Consider the following 26,346-nt stretch of genomic DNA (forward strand, 5'->3'; position numbering starts at 1 on the left):
TAAACAAAAGTGAAATACGAATTTCATCTAACTGGATGTTTTAGCACCCATTGTATAAAATATTCTTTTGCTAGAAGTGTAATCTGAGGGGAGTTAAAGGTAGTTGACCCCAAAACCTGCCAAGGAACTTTTCTCATCTCCCACTTTATTCCCCATTCTGCTCTAAAAGGGAAACACATTAGTACATGGCATCAGAACAAGCAAACTGTAATTAGGAAAGCTCGCATCTTAAGACATTCATCTACAATCTGGGATAGGAACCATCCCTCTATCATGCAAAATCAAACTGAAAATATTTCAAACCGAGGGTCAGAATTCAAAGAGACCTTGTTAAATTTGAGAAGTACAAACAAAAGACCAAAGGAGAAGAGGGGAGCCGTGAACTGTGGCAGGAAAAAGAAGTCATATAAACAAGAAGAGGTCAGGCTGTGTGCAGTCATTTCAGAAACACAGATGCATTCTTGGCACATTCATGGACACTCACGCCAAATGCATACACACGTCACATGCATGCATATAAGCAAGCAATATATGGGTAATGGTAGTACCCACCTTTAATTCTAGCACTTGGGAGGCAGAGTCAGGTGGATCTCCACAAGTTCAAGGCCAGCCTAGTCTACACAGCAGTTCTAAGACAGACAAGGCTACACAGAGAAACCCTGTCTCAAAAAACAAAGAAGCATGCAAGCACACAAACGCATGCATACACACTGCATTCATGAACTTATGTGCATACACACAGACACACATGTTGCATACATGAGCACCTATTGATGTTGTGTAGAAATTTTCTCTGAGATAAAATATTCCATTTTGAAGGATGGTCCATCAACTCCATCAATTCAAAACCATAGGAAGTCCCTGAAACTGACCAGATTTACTAGGTCCCTCTTTCCCTGAGCACACATAAGTGGTGTGTAACATACTTTTAAATAAGCTGAGCTGCCTTGAAGAGACATAACAGCTAAGCTGCATGGAAGAAGCAGAGGAGAGCAGCTGAGCTGCTTGGAGACTCAGCTCCTGTAAGTGACCCCTCAGCCATACTACTGTGAGTAACCCCAATAAAACTATTTGGTTCACCAAACTGAACTTGGACAGTATCCTTACTTTGATGTGTATAAACTCCAGATCTGGGGTGAGAAGACATTTGTTCATGTCTCCCTAGGAATAATGTCACACAACACATGCACACATACCATAAGCATGTGTGCACACCATGTTCTGCACAGAGAGGGAGAAAGAGAAGGAGTGAAAGGAGGGCATAGAATTTAGCAGAAAGATCATAAACCAGAAAACAGCACTATTGCTAATAACAAACCTAGGATCAAATTATAGGCAAACATCTGAGATGTTCCAAATATTTCTAGAACCTGCTTAATAAACTACCTGGTTTTGAGCTTTAAGTTAAGCAACAACGTAGGAAATCGGAGAAGAAACATCAAAATGTTTGTGTAGAAAGTTCCAGCCTACATGAATCTTGAGAATCATTTCTAACAGATTCCCAGGCAATGCTGCAAAAGTACCTCTGGGGCACAGGCACACTATACTGTTGTAGCGGAGGAACATGCTTCGACTTTGCGAAAGCTGATTAACACTAAGACTGTTCAGGAGGGCTGTTCTAGCAATATAGAAAGATGGAAGGATTCTCTCTGAGTGGCAACCGGAATACAGGTGTGAGGATTGCAGCTGATTTTCCTCCAACAACGTCTCTGGGTTACACAGATTCCCCGTGCTGCCGGTCATACGCAGTCCTATGCAGCAGGAGAGTTACTAGTGATCTCTAACAATTTCTCATGTGCAGTCTCTTAACCATTTGTTGTCTATTACAGGTGTATTTTCACATGAAGAAATGAAAACACAGTCGGACACGGAGCATTTAGCTTAGTTTCAGAAGGTTCAAAGGATCCCTAGACCTCCACCTGGATCTTACATAAGGGTCGTGAAGGAGACCTTTACAAGACCATAAGAATAAGCTTCTTTTCAAAGACTGTTTTTAATGAAAGAGAAATGTGTGTTTGTGCCATGGATGAGTGTTTGGTGACACCTTGTGGCCACAGTAAAAGTTACAGCCTTTAATTCCAGCATTGCTCCTTTCAAAACCCAAGTAGCTAATTCTCAGTTTCTAACACTTAACCAAATTCTCTAAAATATGCTAATTTATTTTTTCCCTATATGAGTTTTCAAACTTACAGTACCAAAACTTACCTGAACCTGAACACTTCATTTTTCCTTTAGTACTCCTGGTTAAGATTTAATGTTTTAAAATAATACTAAGTTGTTTTAAAGTTTATCAATTCATGCAATATATATATATATATGTATATATATATATATATATATATACATATATATATATATACATATATATATATATGAGAAAGTTTTTTAAAACCTCTGTCTGCCTAGACCTGATCCTCAGGGTCATACCTAGCACTGCAGCCTAACACCTGCTGGGCCCCTCCCCCCACTGTCCACGCCTCCTGTAGACACCACAGACCATCTACCTCCCACTTCCCCGGCTTCCACTCTACTCCAACTCAGGCAGACACCCTATGCTCACCTGCAGATCCAAGTATCACCAACAAAATACAGGAGATGAGAGAGAATCTCTGGTATCAAAGATATAATCAAAGAAATGGATACATTGATAAAAGAAAACATTAAATCAAAAAAAAAATCCAGGAAATCTGGGACACTATGAAGAGATCAAACCTAAGAATAATGGGAATAGAAATAAAAGATTCCCACTTCAAAGGCCCAGGAAATGTTTTCAACAAAATCAGAGAAGAAAATTTTCCTAACCTCAAAAGCAACCTGCTTATAAAGGTAGGAAAAGATTACAGAACACCAAATAGATTAGACCAGAAAAGAAAGTCCTCTTACCACATAATGATCAAAACATTAAACCTACAGAAGAAAGAGAATATATAAAGCTGCAAGGGGAAAAATACCATGTAACATATAAAGGCGAAAACATTTGAATTACACCTGACTTCTCAATAAAGATAAGAAAAGCCAGAACAGCCTGGACAGATTGTTGCAGACTCTAAGAGACCACAGATGTCAGCCCAGACTATTATACCCAGCAAAACTTTTAATCACCATAGATGGAGAAAATGAGAAATTTCATGATAAAGTCAAAAATAAACTATCTACAAATCCAGTACAACAGAGGTACTAGAAGAAAAAATCCAACCCAAGGAGGTTAACTATACCCATAAGAAACAGAAGAAATAAATAATTTCATACCAGCAAAATCAAAAGAATGGAAGCATACATGTAGGCATGCACAAATACATACACCATCATCACCACCACCACCGTTGCCATCACCACCAAAATAATAGAAAGTAACAGTCACTGCTATTGATATGTCTTAATATCAATGGCCGTTAATTCTCCAATTTAAAAAAAAAAAAACCAGACTAACAGAATGGATGTGAAAAGAGGATCCATCCTTCTGCTGCATACAAGAAACACACCTCAACATCATCAAGGATAGATATTACCTCAGGGGAAACAGTTGGAAAATAGTATTTCAAGCAAAAGGACATACGAAGCAAGCTGGTGTAGCCATTTTAATTTTGCTATTTAACAAAATAAACTTCATCCCAAATTAGTCAAAAGAGATGGGAGAAAAGACCACCAAAATGATACTCCAATTCTTTACATCTATTCCTCAAACACAAGGGCACCCAAGTTTGTAAAAAAAACAAGCAAGCAAGCAAGCAAACACTACTTACTCTCACACACTGATAATGGAAGAATTCATTACCCCATTTTCACCAATAGTCACTGAGGCAAAAAAAATTATACACACACACACACACACACACACACACACACACACACACACTGGAACTAACATATATTATAAACCAAATAGACCTAACAGATATTTACAAAACACTTCAGCCAAAATCAAAAGAACACACCTTCTTCCTAGCACCTCATGAGAATTTCTCCATTCTTGATCACATGTTCAGATACAATGTCCCAACAGATACAAGAAAATTGAAATAATGCTCTGCATTCTGTCCAACCTCCATGGATTAAAGCTGGATATCACGATACAAGAGAAACAGCATAATGCTTACAAACTCAGGGAAACTGAACAACTCTCTACTGAATGAAACAAAAAAAGTGAAGGCAGAAATAAAGAAATTAAAGACTTCCTAGAATTCAATAAAAAGTAATACACAACATACCCAAACTTATGAGACAGAATGAAGCTGTACTAAGAGGGAAGTTCATAACACTAAGTGCCTTCATAAAGAAATTGGAGAGATCTTATCCTAGCAACTTAACAGTACCTGAAAGCTTTAGAACAAAAAGAAGCAAACACATGCAGGCTGAAATCAATAAAATAGAAACAAAGAGTACAAAAAAATCAATGAGTTGATTCTTTGGGAAAAATCAACAAGATAGACCCTTATCCAAACTAAGACAGTGAAAAGAGAACATCCATTAACAAAATAAGAAATGAAAAAGGGGGCAATAACAACAAACCTTGAAGTAATAGAAAGAATCACAGACATATTTTCAAAACCTGTACTCTATCAAATTGAAAAATGTAAAAGAAATGGGTAAATTTCTTGATACCACCTATCAAAATTAAATCAAGATAGGTACAACTTAAATGTACTTATAACCCCTACCAATATAGAAGCAGTCATTAAAAGTTTCCTCCCCTCAGCCACTGAAAAAGCCCAGGGCCAGACAATTTTAGAGTAGTATTTTACTGCACTTTCAAAGAAGAGTTAATGCCAATACTACTCCGATTTGTTCACAAAATGGAAACAGAAGAAATATTGCCAAATTTATTTGATGAGGCCATAGTTATCCTGATGCTCAAACCACATAAAAACTCAAAAATGAAAGAGAATTATACACCAATTTCCCTTTTGAACACAGATGAAAAACTACTCAATAAAACATTTGCAAATCCAATCTAAGAACACATCAAAAGAATCATCCACAGTGGTCTAGTAGGCTTCATCCCAGAGATGTATGGATGGTCCAACATATGAAAATCAATCATGGTAATCCACCACAAACAAACTGAAAGAATAAAACCACATGATCATCTCAATAGATGATCCTTTGACAAAGAAAGAGAGAGAGAGAGAGAGAGAGAGAGAGAACACCCTTTCATGATAAAAGTCCTGGAGAGATTAGGGATTCAAGGAACATACATAAACATAAAAGCAATTTACAGCAAACCTATAGCCAACATCAAATTAAGTGGAAAGAGACTTGAAGCAACTCCACTAAGATCAGAAACAATATAAGATTGCCCACTCTCTCCATATCTATTCAATATAGTACTCCAAGTTTCAGCTAGAGCAATAATGCAACTAAAGGAGATCAAGGTAATACAAATTAGAAAGCAAGAAGTCAAAGTACTGATATTTGCAGATGACAGGACAATATACATAAGTAACCCCAAATTCTATCAAGAAATTCCTACAGCTGATAAACACTTTCAACAAAGTGGCTGGATACAAGATTAATTCAAAACCAATATACACAACCTTCTATACACAAAGAGCAAATGAACTAAGAAAGAAATCCAGGAAACACCCTTCACAATAGGTCCAAATAATATAAAAATATCTTGGGATAACTCTAACCAAGCAGTTCAAAGACTTGTATAATAAAAACTTCAAGTCTTTGAAGAAAGAAATTGAAGAAGATATGAGAAGATGGAAAGCTCTCCCATACTCATGGATCAATAAAACTGATATCATAATAATTTTTAAGTGGCTATCTTACCAAAGCAATCTACAGATTCAGCACAATACCCATCAAAAAACCCAACACAATTCTTTACAGACCTTAAAAGTACAATTCTCTATTTCATGTGGAAAACAAAAATTCCAAGATAGCTAAAATAATCCTGAACAATAAAAAACTTCTGGACGTACCATCACCCTGATTTCAAGTTGTACAGCAGAGCTATAGTAATAAAAACTGCATAGTAGTGGCATAAAAACAGACACATTGATTAACAGAATGGAACTGAAGACCCAGACATAACTCCACATACCTATAGATACCTGTTGTGGTTTTGTTGTTGTTGTTGTTTTTCCTTTTTTTTTTTTTAATAAAGAAGCCAGAAATGCACATTGGAGGAAAATGACAGCATATTCAGCATATGGTACTGGTCAAACTGGATGGCTGCATGTTGAAGAATGTAAGTAGATCCACATCTACCACCCCGAACAACATTCAAGACCAAGTGGGTCAAAAACCTCAACATAAAACCTGACACTCTGAACTTGATAGAATAAAAAGTGGGGAGTAGCCTTGAACTCATTGGCACAGGAGATGACTTTCTGAACAGAATATTGATAGCTCGGGCACTAAAATCAACAATTAATAAATAGGACCTCGTGAACCTGAAAAGTTTCTGTAAGGCAAAGGGCAGATGGACAAAGTAGCAGCCTAAAGAATAGGAAAAGATTTTTTTTTACCAACTCTATATCTGATAAAGGGCTAGGATCATATATATGATGCATGTACATACATATAAACATATATATGTAGTAGATATCAAAAAACAAAATAATACAATTTAAAATGGGGATACAGATATAAACAGAATTCTCAATAGAGGAATCTTTGAAAGCTAGAAACACTTAAATGTTCAACATCCTTAGCCATCAGGGAAATGCAAATCAAAACTACTTTGAGATTCTATCTTACACCTGTCAAATGGCTATGATCAGAAACACAAGTGACAGCTCATGTTGGCACGGATGTGGAACAGGGGAACACTCCTCCATTGCTGGTGAGAGTAGAAACTTGTACAGCCACTATGGAAATCAATCTTGCAGTTCCTCAGAAAACTGGGAATTGGTCTACCTCAAGACCCAGCTATACTACTCCCGGGCATATACCCAAAGGATGCTTTACCCTAACACAAGGACATTTGTTCAACTATATTCACTGAGGCTTTTACTCATAACAGCCAGAAACTGACAACAATCTAGACATCCAACCAAAGGATAGATAAGAAAATGTGATACATTTACACAATGGAGTATTACTCAGCTGATAAAAGAAAATATGACATCATACAATTTGAAAGCAAATGGGTGCACCTACAAAAAAAAATGTTCCTGAGGTAACCCAGACCCAGAAACAGAAGCGTGGTGTGTATTCACTTATAAGTGAATATTAGCTGTTAAGTAAATAATAATCAAGCTACAATCCACAGACCCAGAGAGATTAGGTACAGAGGAAGCTGGAAAGAGGATGCATGGATTTCCCTGGAAAGGAGAAATAGAATAGATTTGGGGTAGACTGGGGCAAGAGGAGACAGGATCAGGAAGGATCATATTGCGGGGAAAGGATGGAAGGAGAAAGTGTAGAAGGCACAGGTAAAATGGGGGAGGCATTTGGGGGTGATGTGGAAAACTAGAGCAGTGGAAACTTCTTGGAATCTATGAGGATGACCCTAGTGCAGACTCCAGGTAATGGAAATAGGGAGTCTGAGCTGGCCATCTTTTATAGCCAAGCAAGGCTTCCAGTGGTGGGTCACAGTTTCATTTGCTTGAGTTGCTGGGCAAGAGGGTCCTGAGGAAATCCCCAAATAAGCCAGGCTGATGCTAGGGCAAAACTTGACAGTGGAGCCCCATTGTCAAGGACAACATTCGCACAGCCCACCGAACATCTAGAGGTTAAGCTAGTCCCTGCATGGACTTCACCACTACATTCTAGTCTCTTTGGTATTGGAAGGTGCTCTGAAGGCTATGGAAAGAGAAACCTGGACACCAACCCAGCAACAAAGCCCTTGACCTACACTCTGTCCTACCTGCAGCATGTACTGGGGCAATAGTGTTTGTAGACAATGCGGGTGTGGCCAACCAATGTCTGGCTTAACTTGAAGCCCAAGTCACGTGAGGCAGCCCATGCCCAACACTTCCTGGATGGCTAGGAACCAGAAACTGGCTAGCCCAGAGACCTAAGGTAAAACCAAACATGACTGGCCAAAACAAAACAATCAACGAAATGATTCCTAATGATATTCTTTTTGTCTATGTGTTATATGCATGTGTAAGGTGTACATGGTTGAGTGTGGGAGGATATGCATGTGTGTAGAGTGATACACTTGTCTAGTTGTGTGCATGTGGAGTCCAGAAGTTGGCTTCAAGTATCTTCATCCCTCTTAACCTTAGTTTTGAGACAGATTTATTGAACCCAGAGTTCATCTTTCGGCTAGAGTGCCTACCCAGCAAGTTCTGGGCATTCACCTATCTCTGCACCTCTGCCTACTCCTGGGTTATAGTCATGTACCATTACAATAAGCTTTAACATTGGTGCAGAGTTCTGAACTCAAGTCCTCATTCTTACAAAGCCTGGTCTACAGAGTGAGTCCCAGGACAGCCAGGGCTATACAGAGAAACCCTGTCTAAAAAAAAAAAAAACAAAGCCAGCAATTTACCCACTGAGTCACCTCCCCAGGCCCCAGGTTCTACCATCTTTGATAGAAAAGAAGAAATTCTACTCCCAGTAGTAGTTAGTACAGTAGCAAAACAGAAACAGAAAGGGCCAAAGGACATGATCTTTACATAATTGTCTATGTGTGATTTTTTTTCTCTTACCATCCAGGGGCAGAACCAAGCAGCTGAAGGCAGACACTGTCGCATTAGCCAAGACTTGGCACGGAGCACCACATACGGCAGCTGAGATGTTCCCTGGAGAAAATCCTGCTCCGAGCACATGCAAAAGCCTTCCACCCAGGCAGCCTTCAGAGACAAATCTCATCACTTAGGAGGCAAATCTTGGCTTATTGCACACAAAGCTCAACCATCAGTTCCTCACTGTGCAGCCTCCTCGACCCCCACAGGATATATACAGCTGATCCCAGCATCTCTGTGCTCCTCTCTGCTTGGCTCTGACCTGCAGCTTTTTTTGTGTGTTGGGCAATGTTTAAAAATTGTAGTCACAATGTATAAACAGCTAATTTACAGCTTTGAGTTTTTCTATACAAAAAAATTATTTCTATACAAAAAAGCATAAAATAGAAACAAAAGTTTAATTTCTCCTAATCACCTACAACTCTTTAGCAAACATTATATATGTGTGTGTATATATGTGTGTTATATACATGTATATATATATGTATATGATAGATACATATGGATTGAATGATTCTCTCCATGTTTTCAAATCATAATCATACATGTATATATAACATATATAACATATATATATATATGTAAGCAAGGCTATATTAGCTACATTAACCACTACCTCCAAATGCTTATATATATATATATATATATATATATATATATATATATATGTGTGTGTGTGTGTGTGTGTGTATACACATTATATATACATACATATATAACACACATATAAACATGTATATACATATATAATATACATATAAAACATATATAGATAACATGCATTTATATGTGTATGTGCATGTATGTGTGTATATGTGTATATATAATATATACAGTATATACAAAGGAATTATATGTACATATTATCCTGAAGCCCTCTCATTTACTTAAAATTACTGCAGAGATATTTTTCCAGACCTTCATAGATTCCATTTCATGTTGATAGATAGCTAGAGTCTCCTTATATAAATGTCTGCAGTCAAGAGTTTAACATCTAATACCTCCAATCATTGTTCCACTTCCACCACTATCAGTAAGTGCCACAGTAAAGTCATGTTTGAAGGTTCTTAGGTAAGCAAAGTTAGTCCAGATTGCTGGGTCACTCGGGGATGCAGAGATTCAATCTCTACTAGAGCAGTGATTCTCAACCCATGAGTTAAGACCCCTTTGGGGGGGTCAAATGACCCTTTCACAGGGGACGCCTAAGACCGACCTGCTCCTGTGTACCAGATATTTGCATTACAATTCATAACAGTAGCAAAACTACAGTTATGAAGTAACAACAACAAAACATTATGGTTGGGGTTTACGATAACATGAGGAACTGTATTAAAGGGCCAGTTGCAGCACGAGGAAGGTTGAGAACCACTGCATTAGAGGGATGGAGTTCCTCCCACAGGTGCTCAACCACTCCAGGATGGTGTCTCCTACTGTAGGTGCATTTTATGGTACTCTTTCACCACAAAAAATTATGGTTTCTTGAGGAATAGGGAGAAGAATTTATGGACTATCCAGCCCAGAGTCCTTTATTAAATAAGTAAGTCAAATCTTAGAAAAATCAAGGCTTCATTAGCTACCTTAACCACTGCCACCAAATGCAAATCCTGATCCCAAGAGAATCCCACTCAGCAGAAGCCAAGTGTCTATGAAATATCATGGGTAGTACCTCCATGTTTTTACATCACAATCATGATGGAGCTACTTCAGCAAAGTAAATTAACAGAGACCTTTAAAAAAAAAGGCTAAACAAATGTCAGGGTATCTAAAAGAAAAACCAAAAATGTTGGAGCCCATAGAGATGACTCGGGGGTTAAGAGTATTCAGTCCCCTTCCAGAAGACTTGAACTTGGTTACAACAGCCACAATGGGCAGCTCACACTACCTGTAGTGCCAATGCCTGCAGATCTGATGCCCTTTTCCAACCTCCTGAGCACCTTGGGTGCAAGATATACATAAAATAGAAAATAAATAAATCTTTGTTTAAGTTTAACCAGCACACGTACTAAGGCACTGGCGTGTTATTGGTGGAGTATGAATTCACCTGTGAACCATTACAAAACAGCAAAAATTAATGCAAGTGAACATGTTTTAAATAATACAAATCAGTGCATGTCTAAAATAGGTGAACACATATATACTCTTATACAATCAAATAATGAGCTTTAGCAACTGATATTAAATTTAAAATACTTGTTCAGTGAAGTGGTTGCCTGAAATTAAATAAAATAAATCATTACTTTGGGAATATGTGGAATTTCTATGATGAAAAATGAAGGTAAAAATATGATACCTCACAAGATGGGCCTGAGGAAGACACTGTGACTATAAGGGGTCAAGAGGTTACCCAGGTCTTTTTTTGTCTTTTGTTGGCCATAGTAACATTAGTACCCTTCTTTCCAAAACTGAAAGTAACAGTTAATTCATTCTGTAGAGAAAATATTATGCCTTATATTCTCTACTTACCATAGTTCTTGGTCACTGAGGTCACAGTGGCTCTCAGCACAAGAATGAGAGTGGAGGAGGCCCATCCTCTGCTGTGATCATAACCTGTGACAAGGTACTCCCCAGCAGAGAGCAAAGGAGCCATGCACCGGAGAACCGTACGGTTACCAGCGACACCTAGACACGGTGATGTCCCAATAAGAATATCAACATTTGCAGCCCCTGAGATCCGGGCCACTGTAAAGGTTAAGATGTCATGACTCCACGAAACAGAAAGCAGTTCTGGGGTAAAGGTGCTGCTGTAATCAACAAATCCCATGTGGTATAAAACTCCATCCACATCTATTTCCAGAATAACAGAGCCATTTCCTGCAGGAGCGATGCACTGGATTAACTCAGAACTGATGTTCACCGTTAGACAAGCCTGCTGGCCAATGTAGACAAATGTAGCTTTCCGTCCTCGCAGGGCTGTGCCTTTTATAGTCAAGAGACTTCCACCATGGATGCTAAAATCCTTAGGAAAATAATCAAACACCTGAGGCATGATGAAGAAGTTTCTAGAAAAACTATTGAAGCAAGCATATCCAGCACTTGTATGAACAGCTGACAGGTAGTGGAACCCTGGGGCCAAATCTCTCATCTGGCATGCCACATAGCTGGTATTGAAGAAAGTTGTGTGGCAAGGAAGTTGATCATCCATGAATGCTATTGGCTCATCAGCAGTAGTTCCTAACCTCTGGCCTCTCATGAGCACCGTGGTTAGGGACCCACTGATGCTTACAGTCAAAGCATCCACAGTAGGAGTGGTCGCTTCCTCTATGAAGAGTGTACAGTTCTCCTCACACTTGCTGGCCATCCCATTGACCAGAACTGTGATGTTTAGAGCCAATGATGTTTCAGAAAACTGGTCACCCACAAAGCTGATCTGGCATAGGACTGTGTCGTCTTCCAAACTCAAAATAATGCAAGCATAAGGACCTGAAAGGTCAACGTGAACTGACCTCCTTCTGGAACTGAAGGCCGTGCCCTTCACAGTAAGTACTGTCCCACCACATTTAGAAGCATGTGTTGGGAAGATGGCGATAATCTGAGGTGACAACTCAAATTTCTGAGGCACCGCAGACATATTGGCAAACCCCATCCTCTTGTGACGAACTTGGAGAGTATAGACCCCAGCTTCTAAACCGTGGAGAGGGAGGGAGCACTCAGACAGGTTCATGCTCTCACCAAAATACTGCACTTCAAGGTCACATCTCAAGGATCTCAAAAGAATGACTGAGTCAGAGAGGTTATTTCCTTCCACATAAAACCTCACACTGTTGTTCCTGAGCTCTTCCCACATAGCAGTGACCACTGGTGTTGCTGCTACGTCATATGTGAAGGTAAAGCCCTTCGCCACCAAGCTTGGTCCGTGGAAGGAGGAAGTGTTGCCAGCCCAGATCTCCACAGAGGCTGGGACAGTGAGAACATGTGCCCTGGGCGGTAGTAGAGCGGGGGGAGTCTCACACCAAATGTTCACTTCCGTTAAGTTCACAATATCACAGGGACGATTGTCCACAAGCACCCGAATCAGAGCTGGGTCTCTGCCCAATCCTGCTCCCGAGAGGCTGAGGAGCGTTCCCCCTAAAGTGTAAACGTGAAAGACACAGATTCAAAGTGAATATTCCAGCCAGCTGAAAGGCTCAGCAGCTGGAGGCCTCTGTTCGTGGCCAACCATGGTTTAACTCCTGAGGACCCACATGATGAAAAGAGAAAGCTGACCTCCGACCTCTACATGCCCACTAGGGATGATGCTTATAGACAGACAGACAGACACACACACACACACACACACCACACATTAATGTAAAAGCTAATATTCCAAATAAGAACTGCATCACTTGTACAGGTCTGCTGCAATGAGTCAAAGTACGGTGCACAAATTTCATCCTCATCATGGCTAAATTTCTGATCATTAGGCCAGTACTCAGAAATGACAAAATTCACATGGCAGTACAGTGATTCAAATTGTTTTGTAAGAATACTTTTTAAGATTTTTTTTTTGTTTTGTGAGATAAAATTGATTGATTCATTCATTAATTCACTCATTCATTCATTCATTCCATCACAGTTGCTGTTCCCTGCCCCCACCCCCTTTCACGGAGTCCTTTCCCCACCCCTCTCCCCTTCTCCTCTGAGCAAGCTGGACTCAAACTCAGCATAATTTTGCCTTGGACTTCCAATGCTTCAATCATAGGTGTCATCTACCACATCTGGATTTCAAGTATATCTTTTTATAACATAAAATATTCTTTTTAAAAATAATATCTTCAACTACCTGGTAACAGATACTAGCTACTCCATTCTGTTTGACATATGTTATCAAGGCAGAAATAGCTGAACATCCTCAAAGAGTCATCCTGATTCAAGAAAACCAAACAAACCAAAACAAAGCAAAAAAACAAAACAAAAAACAAAACAAAAAAAAACAAAAAATAAAAAATAAAAACAAAAAAAACATTAAAAAAAGATCTTTACATTATCTAATTAGCATGGTGTTAAATTGTTATAATAAAAAGTTTTATTATAGTTTATTTGAGTTTAAGAATATATATTACTCTTCTTGAACTAGTATCTTTCATTTCAGACTTCCCTGAGTACAATTGGTGTAGACAAAACAGTCGTAAGAATTACTTTCCAAGGCTGTCAGTAACAAGCAACAAGAAAAAGGTTCTTAAATCATTTTGAAAGAAAGCCAAGGAAGAAAAGTTAAAGTGCATCTATAATTCAGAGGTAATTTAACTGTTAAAATCTGGCATAAGGGCCATCTGCTTTCAGCATCTTACACCTCTTTCTGTAGTTTCCCCTTCACTGCCTATGTGGAAAAAATTAATTTTTCCTACTGGCTTTGTTTTTAAGTTACCACATAAAGTCATGGGTTTTAAGTACAACATTTTGATAATGTATGTCACTTTACTTTGTTCTTATTCATTTCCCTTCCCCAGTCCCTTCCACAATCCATCACTCTTCCTGCCCTCTTGCTGGTTCTACCTCTCTCAAATAACCCAATCTTCTGCTTTCATGTGACATGTATTCCATTACTTAGTGAAGAGAATAAAAAAAAATGCATTACTGAAAATAGTTAAGCTTGGTGCCCCCAAGACTTGGGGTCCATATTATGTGTATGGGTATTCTGCCTGCATGTATGTCTATGTACCACTATATACTGTGTCCATGGAGACCAGAAGAGGATATGACACGTCCTCTGAAACTGGCGTTATAGACCAATGTGAGCCACCATGTGGGTGCTGGGAACTGAACCTGGTCCTCTATAAGAGTGACAAGTGATCGTAATCACTGGCCATCTCTTCAAACCCCAAAACTGGTATTATTTGAATATTTAAGACAAATTTTTAGAATACATTTGTATGTCTTAGACAGCTATACTACTATCAACTTATATGTGAATGAAAATTTGAATTCTTTCATTTTCTTGCCATCTCTTAAAGTATCTGATGTAACGTTCTATGTAGCTCTTACATTTCCCACACTGCATTTGTGTTTCTATTTTTCTTCCTTTGTCTTTGATCCTTAGAGGAAAGTGAAGATACTGAAGACTCCTCCCTCATCTGCTTGTACATATAATGTCAAAAATAATTGTTGTAGGGGGCTTGCCCTTCTCTTCCTAATACCTGCTTGAGTATGGTGTCCGCTGGATGCTTGAGTGTGGTGTCTACTGGATATTTGAATGTATTGTTCACTGAATGCTTAAGTGTGCTGTCCATTGGGTGCTTGAGTGTGGTGTCCATTGGGTGCTTGAATGTAGTGTACACTGAATGCTTAAGAGTGGTGTCTACTGGATACTTGAGTGTGTTTTTTAATGGATGCTTAAATGTGCTATCCATTGGATCCTTGAGTGTGCTGTTTATTGAGTGCTTGAGTGTGCTGTCCACGGGGTGTTTCAATATTTCCAGTAGAAAACAAAAGCTAGCTACCTCTCCTTTTTATACTCTTTAATTTCTGGAACTGAGAACCAAAGGAAATTTCTTTCACTAGCCCCTGCAACCCTGACCTCACCTGATCATTAGTCTGGGAATGAAATCTGACAATTTGGAAAAACAACTAGCTGGATAAATTATGTGCGATGTCAGAACCACTCACCCAAGAGAGACCCAGAGTGAGGTTCCATGCTGAAAACTTCAGTGAGGTACTGGATATGGAGATCAACCCTAGAGAAGATGGTGGTGTTAGAAAGTATCATGGAGATGAGCAAAAGTAGATGAGGAGATGAGGAGCAATGATGGAAAGCAAGTATCAGTGTTCTTGCTCATAGAGAAGGAACAGTAGAGAGAAGGCTGGGGCATTGTCCTGGACCAGTGGCTTCATCAGTCTCAGTCTCACACAGGTTAGATACTTCCTAGATTAGGGAGAGAGAATTTCTTGAGAAAATCCAGAGCGATTTCAAGGTACAGAGATAGGTAAAGGCGAAGCAGGAGGCATGGCTTATCCACCTACTTAACCATTAATTCAAAGCCGCAGACACAATCTTATTAAAGTGTTCCACTAAAGGCTTACCTTCTTTAGACAGAGATGTCCACTCTATTCTCACCTCAACCAACTTGCAGAGATTTCCTTTTTCTCCAACAAGGAACCCAACGTTCCCCCCACCCCCATTGGTCTAAGGAGTGAATTGTCCACAAGGCTTGAAGACACATTCATATGTTTGTAATTCTTATATCTTTATCAACTCACTTTATGTGGAAAAGAGAAGACATTTAGTTCAAAGTAGAATTTCCCAGATGAGTTGCTAGTCCATCAAAGAGACCCAAATTCAACCACAGTGTTGATCTTACCCTTGTGAACGAATGTTGACTCCATTAATGAACATTGAAATCACATGGGTGCCAGGCAGCAGTGGAGGCAACACCACCTCTAGTCTCCATGATGTCTGTGAAAGGACCTGAGCAGAAGTGTCCTGAACATGGATTTGTACATCCAGATCTGTGTAGTTCTCCAGCAGTGCCATCCCAAGGAACAGAATCTCACCTCCTGTGTCAAAAAAGAATATATTTACTTTCAGACTTTTGGCCTCAACTACTACATCTTTTATAATTAAATAAAGTCAGCCCTGTACATATTAACAGCTATCCATTTTTTTTCTTGAAGTTTCTAACATTCTTTTAACAGAGGTACAGCCTAAAACTTCAAGGGCATCAACACTGCAAAATTGCTGAGACAAATTTGCTTTTATTCCTGTAAGGAAAATTAAGTAATTTGGAGGTTTATCTTCCTAACCTGCAGTGCCCTGTGTTCTTTTCTTGAGCCTCAACTTTTGTGCTGATAAAAGCAAAAATTTACGTCTCCAGAATGTATTATACAATTCCAAAACATTCTCACCACCAAAGAGGACCTTTACACTATCGCTTCATTTGATCTTCCCACTGAGTCCTAGTTTGCTCTGTGTTCCCATAATAAAATACTGACCAAAACCAACTTGGGGAGGAAAGGGTTTCTTGGGCTTCTTGGTTACAATCATCAAGGGAACCTGAGGCAGGAGCTCCTAAGACAGGAACCCAGGACAGGAACTGAAGCAGAGACCACTGAACACTGTTGATTTGTTTGCCCCTCCCTAGCTTATTTCTGTCCTGTTTACCCCAGACCCACCCACAACTAGCTGAGCCTTGATGTATCAATTATCTATCAAGAAAATGCCTCACAGAGATCTACAGAGAGGGCTCAGTGGTTCAGAGCACTTGCTGCTCTTACAGAGGACCTAGATCTGCTTCCCGGCACTTATATGGTGGTTTAGAACCATCCATAACTCCAGTTCCAGGGAATCTGATATCTGTTCCTAGCCTCCATGAATAACAGGGACACATGTGGTACCCATAAATAGAAACAGAATTAGAAATAGAAATTTTTAAAGAAAATAAAGTATTTCACACACATGCCCACAGGGCAATCTGATCTGGGCCAATCTTCATCTGAAGTTCCATATTCCAGGTGATTTTAGGTTTGTGTCAAGTATGCAGATGAAGCTAATTGTCATCTCCTGCCCTGATAAAATACGATGGGCATCTTGAAGTTGAAGCAACCTCAGCCATTAAGGTATTATAATGTACTGGAAAATGTGTACTGGGAAAAGCAAGCCCAAGCTTCCCTCTCTGCTTTCTATTTCTATGGCCCTTTGGGTAGCACCAACAAGCCTGTTGAAAGGGTGTGTATATCATAAACGCTTTTCCTCAACTTTTTCTAACCAAAATATGTCTTGTTCATGACAAAGACATTAGAGTTTAAGGGACGCATCACCCTCAAAAAATTGTCAAAGGTAGTCAAAGAGCTGACAAAATCATGTCAGTAGGGGCAGGTAAGATGGCTTGGGGAAGGGAGGAGGGTCAATATAGTTGCCATCCAACCAGACAACCTGAGTGTGATCCCCGCGAGCCACAGGGTAGAAGAAGAGAACTGGCTCCCAGAAGTTGTTCTCTGACCTACACATACACATGGGTGTGTGCACGCACACATATTGATTTCTTTAATTAATGTATTTGCTTACTTTACATCTCAACTGCAGTTTCTCCTCCCTCCTCTCCTTAAAGTTCTTCCCTCTCACCTCCCTTCCTCTCAAGCAGCTCCCTTTCTTCTCAAAGGAGAGGCCTCCCATAGATATCAACCCCCTTGGCCTATCAAGTTGCAGTAGGTTTAGGCAGACCTTCTATTGAATCTAGACAAGGGAGCCTAGTTAAGGTAAGGGATCCAAAGGCAGGCAATGTAGTCAGTCTCAAATAAAGTTTGAGCAATTTCATGTGCATAATGCTTTTAAAATCCTTTTTATACACAGTAAGCGTGAAAAAACAAGAATATTTTGCTACTCAGAGTACCTATTCTATAATTATAAATCTGCCACAATTGAATCTACTACTAAAACCTATATTCAACTGTAAGTAACTGAATGCTTGGTATCTTTAGACTGTTGGTGTTTACATTGCAGCTTCATTACTTGCTAAAGGTACATATAGGTTACATAGACCCTATTCCTTAGTTTTCATCTCTGAAAACTAAATCCATAAATTACTGCTAAGAATTAAAGTCTATTATGTGTCTATACAATTGGCAGTAGCAATACAAATTAGCGGCTCAGTAAATATTTATTGAATACTAAATCAATATTCATATCATTTTCATGAAGAAATAGTTCCATTTTCACAGAGAAGAAATCAGATATAAGATTAATTTTTGACAGGTAACCTGAAAATTTTTTCATCTATAATACAATAAGCTAAATCCAGTTTGCATGCCTATAACCCTAACTCACAGAAGAGTGAAATGAGTGTTGTGAGTTCAAGATCACTATCAGGTAAGCTGGGCTAAACAGTGAGACCCTGTCTTAAATAAATAAATAAAATAGTAAATCAAAATCCATAGTCCATTAACTGATTTTTTAATAGGATTAAAGCTCTAAAGTGAAAACAGGCTTGAAGTAACATATGTCTTACCTGCTATGCTGCTTCTGTTTCTGCTCAAAGACACAATCACTGGATTTAAAGAGGAGACATAAGTAAATGCTCTGACCAAAACTTTGGTGTGGTCCCCATTGATCACAGTCACATTCACAGTGTATCCGTCTTTCCCCTGAAAATCAATTTTAAAATTCAAATCTTGGTTGGATTTGAGAGTAAAGGAAAACTCTAAGCATAGTCAGCCAAAAAAAGGAAAAGTTACTTATCATAGAATATATTTTTGAATCTACTTCCTCAACTCCTGCAGGGAGGCAAGAACTTAGACAAATTGAGTACTGAAGAATATTACCTGTGCTCTGAAAGGTAAGAAAAAGTGATGTGCCCTTCACACAGTAATTGTTTCTGGGCAGAAAGATATTTTCAGTAGTATTTATACCTAGCTAAACTATTCATTGTATGTGAGTGTAGTTTCAGAAGTGGAAATATTCAGAAAATTCCCTCCTCTGTTGTATTTTGTAAGGCTTTTATCTCACAGATAAATGATAATCAAAATAAAAAGACACATTCTTTACCCCTCAAGGCTCTACAAATATGGAAGAAAGTGCTGTGGAAAGAATATAAGACCAAAGGATGAGGAGATGTGCTATGATATGCTGCTGTCTATACATGATATGATCATTGCATTCATGAAAACTCACAGAAGCTTCAGTTAACTGTACAAGACATGCATAAGACAGAATGTATCAACAGTCCAGCAGAGATGGAGGAAGTGTGGTTCAGAAAGATTATTCCAGCTGAGGAGATACTGGCAGTTAATGGCTGCTGGGGAATGTGACAGTTATTTTCTTCAGTAGTGTAGTCACTGCTAAGTTTCTCGTGCTCTACTAAATAACTTCCCACCCTATGTTCATTCAAGAAACTCTATTAAACTCAGTAGATCCTAAAAAGAAGGGGTGTAATTTAAAGAGAAGAAATCCAGAGGAAATGAAATAGAGGCAAGGGAAGGTAGTATGAGTGAACATCATCAAATGCATTACATCCATGGACGGAACTGGCAAAGAGTTTTTAAAAGTCTAGAGAGAAAATATAAGCTCTAGGAAACAGTCTACTAGTAAGAGTAAACAAAGAACTAACAAAATAAAATCTTCAAAATAAAAGCCTAGATTCATCCAACCTAGATCAAAGCAAGACACAGAGCTTCAGTAGACAGAGTGAGGACATGAGGAAATTCATTTAAAACATGGTGGGCTTCTATTATAAGAAAGACCATAAGGAAAAAAAGAAATTAGAGAGGGAGAATCAAAGAACCCTGTTTGTTTCTACCAGCATTACTTAAAAACTATAATAATGTGAACACATTCTGTTGATGTAACAAAAAATATTATTTCAATTTGAATTTAGAGAAATAAAAGTGTTTCCAACAGGGAGGCAGAGAAAGAAAAACAGAAAAGAGAACATTATTGTCATTCTGCCTTCCATTTTATCTTTCCATACATTAACTCTGTTCAAAATTTAAAGTTTGTTCTCTAATGTTTATTCTCTGTAGTAAAAGAAACCCAAAGACTTCAAATTTCACTCATTTAATGGGAATTACACACACACACACAACACAACACCCATGGTAGACCAAAGTACTAGAAATCAAACACACACAGTGATGCCGACCACATAAACCAGAAAAGAACTGTAGACAACACAACTTTATGTCTACTTTAAAACATAGATCAATGAGTCCAGGGAAAATATAAATATCTTCAAAATATAATTATTAGGATGGTCTAAAGCCTTTGCTTATAATAGGGCAAATTTAAAAATTATCTAAACACCTGATAAGAGGGACTAGTCAAACAATTACAGTGCAGCTAATATAATAACCGCATGTCATTTTTATGTAAAAGCTAGCTTTTCATGGTACTTGAGGAACTGCATGACCTAAAGTTGTAGAGCCTGTGATCGGCTGGTACTCTGACCTCTGTCATACTGGACACGCTTGTTCAGTAACTAGTCATCCTCTGGGGCATGGAGCTGCTAAGAATGATGAAGACACCAAGACAACCCTAATTAGCCTGACTGTGGGACTAATGCGGCCTTTGCCAATCACTCCAGGAAAGGGAAAAGCAAGACCCTAGACAATGGACACTAGACAGAACTGATAAGAAAGAAATGGGAACTTGGGACCTTATTTGTGTTGTTTGTTTTGTGTTTGAGAGTATGTGTATGAGCAGGGGCATGTATGCAAGGTCGTGTATGTATTCAGAGAGAGAGAGAGAGAGAGAGAGGGAGGGAGGGAGGGAGGGAGGGAGGGAGGTTTCATATGCAAACATCTATGTGTCCACATAGAGGCCAAAGATCAGGAATGGGTGTTATTCCTCATGAGCTATTCACCTTCTTTTTTGAGACAGGGTGTCCCACTGTGACTTGGGACTTTCTGGTTAGGATTCTGGCCAGCCAGATAGCCCCAAGGATCTGCCTGTCTCTGGCTCCCCAGTTCTGGAATTATGGGCATATGCGAGCACTCCAATCTTCTTATGTGCTGAGGATCAAAATTAAGTCCTCCTACTTGAAAGGCAAGCACTTTAACAACAGAGCTATCTCTTCAGCCCAGGGGATCTGCTTTCACAGTACAAATAAAATAGTAGAGAGTAAGTAGGGAGATATTTAATAAGAATCAAGCATTCTAAAATTTTCTGTGTTCTACAAGTTTGCCAGAAAATAAAACCACTAACATATACAACTTGTTTTCTCAATAAACAAAAAAGAAAACATAATGTGTCTTGCTACCATTGCTTATTCTATAGTACCAATATTCATTAAAAGCAGAGTAGGATGTCTGAGTTGCCTTGTTCTTTAAAAAATTAAATGAGATTAATTATGACATAGGGCTCAGTTTTTTCATAGCAAAACAAACAGTAGATAAATGAAACAAGCACATTGTTATGATGACAAGTTTGGATTAGTGACTTTAGTCCTCAGAAGGGATGTGTTAAAATCTGTTTGCTAATTAATTATGGTCACCAATGAGAATCACCAAAGTAAAACCAATTCCACCATTTTGGGCCAAGTTTGAAGCAAACTTTATTAAATATTAAACACTGACCAAGAGATGGACCACTCTCTGAAACTTCCCAGCCCTGAGACATTTGTTGTAGAGATTTATAAAAACAAACCCATAGGCCACCATACTTCCCTATGGAGCTTCTGTTATATTCTCAGAACTACAATTCCCAGCATCCCAGGAAGTTACCTGGTCCTGGGGTGTGTGGAGCTCACAAGTTAATATTGGGCATTATAATAGCAGAGTCTTCTTACCCTAGGTGGGACTTTGCATTGAATTTGTCGCGAATTGCTTCTAATGACATCAATGACACACGACTGAGTTCCAAATAGCACCAGGCTAACACCTTCCAAACTAGAGCCTCTGAGGATAACCCACTGTCCTCCTGTAATAAGAACAGCATTTTCACACATACATAGACATAAAGGCAGATAAAAGTTAGTCACAGGAAAAATTAAAATGAAATTGAAATAGTCCTTAAGTCAAAAATGCAAAACAATGCTCAAACTATGGAAAAAGACTGAACTAAAATGTAGAAATTACCTCCCATAAAGGAAGAAGCAGTAAGAACAGGACAGAAAGAGTAGTGAGCCTTTCTGGAGACCTTTATGAATAAAATATAATGATGTGGACAAGTGTCAAAGAAGCAAGTAGTTTCTGAAAACATTTTCTGCCCTACATTCTAAATATCATTCATTCCACTCCTAAAAACATACTCTTTCCCAAGAAGCAATGCGTGACAGCGTGATGTTTCCTAAGAGCAAGGAGCCCCAAAGCCAGGACCTCCAGCCATGCTGCTACCCCAGCAGCTCATGTTTAGCACTGGCCTGCAAGGTCATTGGTCCTCATCTTCCTCATTATTGAATCCAACAAATTAAAAGTGTTTCCAAACGGGGAAAAAGAAGAAGAAAAAGCAGAAAAGAGAACATGATGGCTCTCCTATTTTCCTTTCAATAATGGTACATTATCTATAAATAAACTTGATAGAAAAAACACTGGAGGAAATTTTAAAATGCAGAATATCTTAATTGATTAGCTTAAAACTAGAAAAAAATGAACATAAGTAGGTAAAAAGTAAGTATTGTAACTTCTCAAAATTAAACATAAAAAGCACACATATGATTCCAATAAAACATGGTGGAACTTTGATGTAAATTAGGCAAAGAGATTCTAAAGTTCAGTGAAAAGTGATTAGCAAGAAAACAAAATTCAGAAACAAGAATAAAGAGGTATCAAGTAATGATGGGAATGTAATGATAGCACCTGCTCAGAGCTGGCAGAACAGACAATCCAAAAGGCAGCTCTGGCACATAAATCTACAGGACACGATGAGCATGTGGCTCCACTATAGCCACTTTTACTTAACAAGCAAATAATTTATTGAATAAACAAAATAAAGAGAAAAGCATGATAAAAGATAAAACCTGAACTTGAGACTCCCATCTTTCATCCAAAGCAAATTTCAAGTAAAAATTTTGGATATAAAGAGATTAAGTCTATCCTGCATCCCTAAACAGACCTATTTGTCTGGCCTCAGTGGGAGAGGATTTTACCTAGTCCCATAGCAGCTTGGTGTGTGGGGTAGGAGGTGTGGGGCTTAGTGGGGAGGGTGACACCCAGAGGAGGGCTTCTCCTTCTCAAAAGAGAAGGGGGGATGAGAGGAGGACTTTCATGACAGGATGGGAGGAGGAGAGGAAGGACTGATACTTGGTTGTAAAGTGAATAAATAAATGGAAAAAGTAGAAAAAAAGTAGAAATTTATTTTCATGTATTCTCAGAGATGGAATGCCTACTCTGAATATTTAACAATCTCTAAAGGTATAAAGGCCAAACATACTTAATTATATAAAATTATGTGTAAATTATAAAAATATGAAAATAGATAAATATAAAAATATTTTAAAGGTCTTAAAATAAATAAGAAAAATATTCAAACTGGAAAGAAAGACAGATAAACATCACAGAAAGGAAACTGATATATACTTCCTGAGATACAGAAATTCTATTTTTTCATCTATAAGATTAGACATCAAAAAAGTTTCAAAATATATACTAGTAAGATGTAAGAAAGAGATATCCATACTTATATGGATAAAAATTATACAAACTTTAAAGAGAATATTTTCTCTTTATACTTATATTATCAGTGTTACATTTGATTTTATTTTCCAATGTGTGTGTCATGTGCATGTGTCTATATAAGTTTTTGCATATGTGGGTACATGTTTATGTGTGCACATATGTACACAGGTATGTGGAGTCCAGAGGTTGATGTGAGGAGTCATCCTCCATAGCTCTTTTGCCTTATTCACTGGAGCAAGTTCTCCCAATCAAACTCAGAGCTCATTGATGTGGACAGCTTTATCAGCCAGCTTGAGCTAGGAATCCAGTCTCTGTTCTCTGGGTTTGTTTACAGACAACATGTGCTCACCTGGTATTTCCCGTGGCTTCTTGGGATTTAAACTCTGTATAGCAAGTACTTTTACCACTGAGAAATGTTTCTAGAGCCCTTTATCAAAATTTCAAGTGTATATAAACCCCTGGCCCTGAAATTCCACTTCTGATTAAGTGTGCTACTAATATTTTCCAGCATATGTAAAATGGTCACTACGTATCCAAATACAAGATTAAAGTAGCCATAGTAATGACAACATAGTATCAAGAGAAAACCAGACAGGTTGACCAGTAAACCAGAAGAGAGAACCCACATAGCTACAGCCATCTGAGTCTTGATGAAGACATGAATAATAACACATTAGGAAAATCTTCTTTAACAAGTGGTGTTAGGAAAGTTATATATTCACATGTATCAGAATGAAACTCCTCCATTCTTCTTCATGCCCCTCCCATCTTATATAACATATATCCTATACATTTATCAACATCACCCACCCAAGAACATAGCCTCTTTTTTTTCCCCTATCACCAGCATTAATGATATCTATCCCTATGTTTCATCTGGTTCAATAACCAATTCACAATAAATAAAAACACTAATGTAAGACCCAACACTGTGACACTACTAAAGGAAAACAGGTGAAATACTTCAAATATAAGTTTAACAATTAATGAAAAAGAGAGAGCATGAATTTGAAAGAGCAGGGGATGTTTATAGGAGGGTTAGGAAGGAGGAAAGGAAATGGGAAGAGATGATGATCCATTATATTCTCAGAAAGAAAAGAAATGATAAAATATATATAAGCATAGTGATGGCTCTCTACATAGAATTCCAAAAGTTAAAAAAAAAAAAAAAAAAGAAAAACATAATGAGAATAGAGACAGGATCACATCGAATTAAAAAGTTCCATAGCAAAAAGGAAAACAAGAAAAAGACAGGCTACAAAACAGAATGAGAAGTGACAATACCCAGGATATTTAAAGAGTCTTTTTAAAAAAATGATCACAAAAAAAAAAAATGCAAACGTTAAATGAGTGCATGAACAGATGATAACAGAAATAGTCAATAAGCACATGAAAAATAGGTTCAACAGCTTGGACTATGAGTTAGGTGCACATCAAAAGTATACTGAGATTCCCTTCAGCTACAGCAATGCCCGGGATGTTTCTGAACAGGCCACGCTGCTTCTGAATCGAGGCACCATGATATTTCTTCTGCATCCCGTTCTCTTCCATAAGGTCTCCCGCAGCCTTGCTTCTTCACTTTCTAATGGCCTCTACTCTCCGGTGTCATTTATGCCATGCCTCCAGTGAATCTTGAGCAGCATCCTCCTTCCCTCTTCACAACCTCCCCTTACTCTTTTTGTTCAACACCCTTACCACTACCTATCCAAGAGCATAACTACTTTGACTTACCATGCCACAGCACTAAGAGTTTCTGATGCATGATGAGAGCTAAATAAATTCTCATGATCATGATTTTGTCAAGGGTAGATGTGAGAAATTTAGAGGTGGTGAGACTTTACCATTCGAATTTGAAATTATGTGTTTCATGAGAGTCCCTGCCTAAGGAGAAGGCAGTTCTATCTTAGCACAAAAGTGGACTAACCATCTGTAAGAAAAGCCAAGACTGTCCTCAAAAAACCTCTTTTGAAAGTATGCTCGAGGACAAAGATAAGCAGTGACTTTAAGTATTACAGATCTCATTTTTATACTTGTTCATCCTGTACTCTGCTGTTATTTAAATTTCTTTTTGACAAGCCTCTCCTGCTTCTCATTAAATCCCCAAAGCAGGGTTTCACATGCTAGACTATTCGTAGAGAGGATTGTGATAAAATACAGATTGATTCAGGAGATCTGGAAGACTCTGCACTTCTAACAAGCTCCCAGGTGATATAGATGCCACTCACCCAGGACCACACTTGAAACACTAAGGGTCATCAGCACCCAGTATGGCGCCACCTACAGGATTCAGTGAGCACTGCCACTGTCTAGATGGCAGGGCAGGAAATGGGTTCACTGGGGAAAGTCCCAGTGCACTGAGCCTCTCCCAGATCCCACAGCCTGAATCTTCACATGCATCTGAAATCATCCCCTCTCAGAGATTCACTCCTTTGACTACAGTGTGAGAGGGTGATGCGTGATTCTCCAAGTCCTTCAGTCTCCTCCCTGTTTCTTTTTCTTTTTTCATTTTTTTTAAAAACTTTTATTGCGTTATGATGAGAAAAGTTACATGATTTCAATTTATCTGAATTTGTTAACATTTAAAAACTTATTTAAATTAAATATAATTGAATCATATTCTTGTTTCCCTTTTGTACCACTGCTCCTCCCAAAGACCCCCTTCAATACCTACAATATCTTTTTT

At 38.5% G+C, this 26,346-nt stretch overlaps 1 protein-coding gene across 1 annotated transcript in view; it reads right to left on the reverse strand.

The window, feature by feature from the left end:
- The window catches only part of Pkhd1 (PKHD1 ciliary IPT domain containing fibrocystin/polyductin), a 480,627-nt gene that overhangs the window by 394,390 nt on the left and 59,891 nt on the right, over positions 1-26,346 (reverse strand). The window contains exons 28-33 of the mRNA XM_031366970.1: positions 21,836-21,966; positions 18,563-18,698; positions 15,920-16,115; positions 15,228-15,295; positions 11,109-12,710; positions 8,610-8,753 (exon numbers count right to left, since the gene is read on the reverse strand). Coding sequence (XP_031222830.1) covers positions 8,610-8,753; positions 11,109-12,710; positions 15,228-15,295; positions 15,920-16,115; positions 18,563-18,698; positions 21,836-21,966 — 2,277 coding nt within the window. The remainder of the gene's footprint in view (positions 1-8,609; positions 8,754-11,108; positions 12,711-15,227; positions 15,296-15,919; positions 16,116-18,562; positions 18,699-21,835; positions 21,967-26,346) is intronic.

Source organism: Mastomys coucha, unplaced genomic scaffold (genome assembly GCF_008632895.1).
Source record: "Mastomys coucha isolate ucsf_1 unplaced genomic scaffold, UCSF_Mcou_1 pScaffold14, whole genome shotgun sequence".
NCBI classification, from domain to species: Eukaryota; Metazoa; Chordata; class Mammalia; order Rodentia; family Muridae; genus Mastomys; species Mastomys coucha.